The following is a 6,227-nucleotide window of genomic DNA, read 5'->3' as shown; positions in this document are numbered from 1 at the left end:
GCCCTCTACGTGTACAAAAAAAATCTTAAATAAATGTTTTTAATCATTAAAAAAAACAAACTTTCATACAATAATACTAATAATTTATACAAAACAACTTCTTCAAGTATTTCAGATACAAAATCATCAATAATAGCATCTAATTCATACAAAACAACTTCTTCGAGTATTTCTGATACAAAACCGTCAATAATAGCATCTAATTCATACAAAACAATTTCTTCGAGCATTTTTGGATGCAAAATCATCAATATTAGCATCTAAATCAATATTATCAAGCATGTCTTTTTCAATGAACAATATTGCCAATCCATTCAACCTTTCTTGTGACATTGATGACCTCAAGTACGTCTTCAATAACTTCAATTTTGAAAAACTCCTTTCTGCAGATGCTACGGTCACAGGTACTGTCAACGTAATTCGATAAGCAACCGAAACATTAGGATAACAATCTACAACATTGACAAACTCAAGAATTTCAACTGCGTCATTGATTTGTTTGGCAAAGTCACCTGCAACACCTTTAGCTCAGAATAAAGATCATTTACATCCACATATGCCACAGTATTATGATAAAAAGTATCACTAAAATGAACACAAGATCTCATCAATTCATTTTCATCCAATTACTTTAGTTTATCAGAATCGAATAGGAATCCAAAAATACTTTCAAATTTCTTTAATTGTTCAAATTTATTATTCAATGAAGAAATTGTCATGTCCACAATGGTTAGAAAATAATTAACTCTAAAAGCTTCCTCTTCCGATGCTTGCATTTCTTCTTCACTGTTATTTTCATCAAATTGTTTTTTCCTAATAATACGACGCTTAATTAAAAATGTAGGATCTATATTCATTTCACATGCTATTGTTTTAGCAATATCCATACTTGATGCAAACCCTTCATTCCTATACTTTTCAAAATACTTCACTACACCTTCAAATTGTTCCATGGTAGCATTAATGCACATAGATTTTAATTGCTACCTTTTACTAACCATGTTTATTGCAAATAAAACATCACACCAAACAATCATACCAAGTAAAAACTCAAAATTTTCAATTGCATTTACCAAACTTTCCGCTTCACTTTCCGTTTTGGCATCATCACATGATTTGCATAATTCAAGCAAAGTCGATCTTATTTGAGGAGCTTGAAATCTAATTGCCTTAACACTTTTTATTCTACTTTCCCAACGTGTGTTGCACAAAGATTTTACAGTTAAGTTTGACACATTATCAAGTAACACCTTCCACCTTTTTGTAGAACTAGCAAATAATGTCTATATGCGTTGAACAATTCCAAAAAATGAAACAACTTTAACACAAGAATGAGCCATATCACTAAAAGTAATATTAAGGCTATGACAAGCACATGGCATATATAACGCTTTTGGATTAACTTCAAGTAATCGATTTTGTACCCCTTGGTGTTTTCCCTTCACGTTAGAACTATTATCATAACCTTGACCCCTCACATCATCAACACTAAGATCGAGAGATTTAAGTACATCTAATAATTCATTGAATAACTCTAAACCAAATGTATCATCAACCTTTAAAAACTCTATAAAATACTCCTCTACTTTTATTTTATCACCGGACATATTCACGCATCGTCTGATTAAACTCATTTGCTCTTGATGGCTCACATCCGGTGTATAATCAAGAATTACAGAAAAAAATTTAGCATCTCTAATAATTTTCATGATAGAACTTTTAACATTATGAGCCAAAAGAGAAATTAACTCATTTTGAATTCTAGGGCCAAGATAATGATAATAAACTTCATGATTTTGAATGCGTCTAATATGATCTTGAATTATCACATCAAATTCTCCAATCATTTCAATTAACCCCAAAAAATTACCATTGCTACGTTGATACAACTTCTCATTTGATCCTCTAAAAGGCAAAGAATACTTAGCAAGACACTTCACAACAATAATTATTCTTACTAAAACTTGCCTCCAACGTTCTTTCTCTTTTAAAATCACTTGTTGCAAGTCTTTATCGATTGTTTGGTTTGTGTTAAATCTTACTCTTAGTTCATTCCAAGATAACATGTTCTTCATATGTTCAATACTATTCTCATGTTCTTTAAGTCTCTCACCAAGATGCTTCCAATCTCTAAATCCTTCATTAGCTATTGCATTTCTATAATTMTTAGACTTGAACAACTTACAACAAAAACAATACACYTTATCCTCATATTKTGAATAAAGTAACCATTTTCGATCACTAGTTTCACCATTRCTTAACTTTCTATCATAATAAGCATATGAAAAATGTCTAGACATGTTATCTAAAGGAAACACGATACCCAATTCTCTATTAGGTCCTTTTTCAACTATGATGTCTCTTGATTTAGTATCGAGATTATCCCAATTTCTTGGATCACAAATATCGAAAAACGGAATTGATTGTTCATCAACGGATAAATTTTCATTATTATTGGGGATCTCATGTTCACTCACACCATCAATCTTTTCATTATCTTCACTCATATTTGGATGTTCAACATCTTGTTCATTTGAGGCATCTAACTCTTGATTAGAAGAACCTACAGTTTTTACAAACTTATCCATGGCTCCTTTTTGTGATTGTTTCAATTGTTCAACTAACTTCCTTTTTTTTTCCTTTTCTCACTTCTAGATAAGTACTTATACTTTTTAGGCAACATGATCAATATTTAACACACACAACAATTCAACAAAGTCAATATAAAGATGAACAAAGGCATCTGAGTGGCTTAGTGGTTGAATCTGATTTTGGATTATGGAATACTGAAGAATGAAGAAGTCAACTTCTTTTTTCAATCAATGGTAGTCTGCCATTCAAAATGGTTGAAACGCAATTAGTAAGCAAATAAGTCAATCATATAAGGGTGTTTGCAGAAAATATAGACAAAATATAACCAAGTGTTTTCCACATATCATATTTCATGAGTTAATTTACATTATGGTTTAACTGTAGCACAATGACTACTCTGAAGAGATTATTTAATAGTGGTAATCGACACCTTTGATCCAAATTCTAACTAGTCAGTTTTCCGCACACATTAGGTGCATTCTATCCCCAATACCGAAAAGATCTCGGCAAAAAACAGGTTTCACACAAAACAAACTCCGCATATGGTAAGGGAAGATTCTAAGGCCCGTGGGTGTGACAACTAAGGATTTTAAAGCACTTAGTCGGAATGTGGGATCCAAGTTTTAAACAGCCACAAGACACCAAATTCAAATGGACTAAACCTATTTTCAAAAGAGTTTGGTAGTGAACCAAAATTACTCTAGAACCAAACAGTACACTACAAATGGTTCAATCAAACACCAAAATTCAACAACATTTTAACATCAAATCAGTACACTAACTTATTAACATGGCCCTAAACCCAAAAAGATGGAATACAAAATGTGCGATGGATTGTGGCTGGATAAGATTTTATACAAGAAATTGAACAACAAATAGAAATAATGATGATTGATGAACTTGAACAACAAAAATAGAAATTATACACATAAATAGAAAATAGATACCTTTTTGTTGCTGCCCTAACCCCACCACTTGATTGATGATGAACTTGAACAATTGAAATAAATCTTGAATCTTGAACTTGAATTCAGAACACAACTGCGAGAATTGAGAAACAGTGAACCCAAAATCATAACAAATTAACAATTATTTGTAACACATTAAACATAGAAGTGGATTTTAACCTTAAATCAACGATGCATAGGAAACTTCATTCTGAAATCTCCCGTTTAGCCGCTTGCCGCTGCCGAGTTACCGTTGGATTGCTGGAATCGAATCGTTCAAAGATGAACAGTCGGCTCTAGTCTCGCTCTCGACTCTCGTTCTCTCTCGACTCTCGTTCTCGATTATCGCTCCTCTCAATCATTCGTTTTCAGACTTATCGCTCTCGGTTATTGCTCTAGACTAGTCGCCGATTGATCTGGATCTGGAATTCTGGATTAAGATTGATGCCATGGATAGAGATATGGATTGGGCCCCTTTATTTTGTAAATCTTGGGCCTTTTTATTTATAAAACTTGGGCTTCTTAATCATTTCTTATTAATTTTTTAAACCTAATAATATATATAAAAAAAATTTGGGTCCCTAAACGTTTTGGGCCTTGGGCAGGTACCCAGCCCGCCTTCCGCCAGGGACGGCCCTGATTTTGCCAAAACATTCATAGATATGCTATTTTTAAGCTATCGATGATTGAATGGAAGACCTGGTGAGATGAGCCTTAAAAAGTCTCATTTATACTGTACATCCGTTGTACTGAGTATATCTGTTATACTCACATGTCAATCTTTTTATAAGATTGAAAACAATTTCATTCGTTGAAATTGGTTGTTATCTTCCCATTCTCTTAATCTGAATATATTAAACAAGTGGATTTGAAAAGATCTACTTATTATTTTATGAATTGACGGCTTACACAGAGGATTTTGCTCATTCTTGTGTATGATGGAATGATTCTCATTTCATCATAAGAGGGAGTATGTAAAAATGAATGAAATGTCCAATTCTGAACATTATAAGGGGAATTTGATATAAAGATCATAAGTAACTTCAATAATGGCAAAAGACTCAAAAGGAGTGTGACTGGAGATGATTACAGAAAATTATTCTAATGCTAAAATGACTGAGAGATGTTGAATGTGAAGATCCATTTCTTCAACAACTTATTGAAGATCAACTCTGAAGTTTGTTATTGTTTCTGATCTACACTGTCAAAAGAGAAGATCATCCCTGTTCTACATTCGAGGGGGAAAATGTTAGAAGATATTTCTCAACAAATAATTGTCTGAAGATTTCAAGTTGAAGATTGTTTTTGAAGAAGACATAATGTGCTTAAAGCATCAAGTTAAAACGAGACTCAAAGCGCACAAATTCCTTCAAGTCTGAATACAAAGGGGGAGAATTTTAGGAATGAAATTCAGTGTAAAATTGTATTCGTCTTGAAAGATAAAATTGTCTATAATTGTATAAAAGTCATCGTGTTTGACTTTTATTAGAGATGTTTGACTTTGACTTTGTCTTGTAGTTTGACCCTATATAAATGGTGTTTTCTTTGTAAATTGTGTAGGAGACGTATCATTGTGAGAGTTTATAAAGCATTGACTGTTGTTGACTTTCTTTCTCATCTATCTCCTTCTAATATTGTTCTTGAAGATTTCTTAGATCCCCCATAAATCCTTGAAGATATTTGAAGATTGATTACATTTAGGGACTTTCAGTTGATGTCTCTGATGGTTCATCTTTGACATCCTTGGTCCTTACACAGAAGTAGGTCGTGTCTTCCTCGTTAGAAAATGATTCTTTAGAAGAATCAGCGTAGTCATGTTCTTCAGCGACAAGACCTTTGCCTTTACGCTAAAGATACTTCATATTCTTGTACTTCTCCTTCAGTTTTCAGGTACTTGTCCTTTTGAGGCCTGAAGGATGATGGGAGGTTGGAAGATGGGTCACAGTTTTCTTTGATATGCATTTACTCGCAAAGTGACCTTTGCGTTGACAGTTGTAGCAGCTTGCAAAATCCTTGTCAATAGGGTTTGACTTTGGCTTTTCAATTATGGTCAGCGAAGGAGATCAGGGGTAGTTATTTTTCTAGCAATCCTCGTGAAAGAGTTAGTTAGATGGTTCAGGGACTCATCATACTCTGAAAGATCCGCATCTGGGAAGCCTTCAGAGTTAGAAGGATCTAACTTAGTGATAGACAAAGAAGAAATAGAAGAAATAGAAGGGTCAGTTAAAGGGGTGATAGAGAAAAAAGCTAACGGAGAGCTTTTCATTTCCCTGGAGGTTAAGAAGATTCTTCAGCTAACGGGATTGCTCATAATCAAGCAATATCCCATAAAGAGAACTGAGAGAAAGGGAGGACATGTCCTTGGACATTTTGAAACATATGGTATACTGATCCATGCTTCTAGCAAACATTCAATGAATTTCATCAATGCCTTTGTTGGGTTCGAGTTTTTGAGCTAAAGTATTTTATTCTGTTAGCTCTATTATTCACTTCTTGTAAAAGTATGAAAAAGTATTATGCAAGTGTTAACATAAGGGTATCTTCCACAGAAGACAACAGAGGACTAGCAACAGAAGCTGTTTCATCGTGCAAGTAAAGTGTAACAGAACCTCTGATGTCTCTCACAGAGGTTYAGGAAAATGGTCCTCTGGCAATAAGATCATACAAGTCAATTACAGCAGAGCCTCT

General features: G+C 33.6%; 1 protein-coding gene across 1 annotated transcript; it reads right to left on the bottom strand.

The window, feature by feature from the left end:
- Positions 1 to 204: 204 nt before the first annotated feature.
- On the bottom strand, positions 205 to 2,683 carry LOC112523734 (zinc finger MYM-type protein 1-like). Its single transcript, XM_025133411.1, is given in 3 exon segments — positions 205 to 512; positions 1,466 to 2,629; positions 2,632 to 2,683. Coding segments are annotated over 3 exon segments (1,524 nt in total).
- Positions 2,684 to 6,227: the final 3,544 nt, after the last annotated feature.

Source organism: Cynara cardunculus (assembly GCF_001531365.2).
Source record: "Cynara cardunculus var. scolymus isolate 2C chromosome LG 12, CcrdV1, whole genome shotgun sequence".
NCBI lineage: Eukaryota > Viridiplantae > Streptophyta > Magnoliopsida > Asterales > Asteraceae > Cynara > Cynara cardunculus.
The sequence above is the reverse complement of the archived record's forward strand: the minus strand, read 5'-3'. Positions and strand labels throughout refer to the sequence as shown.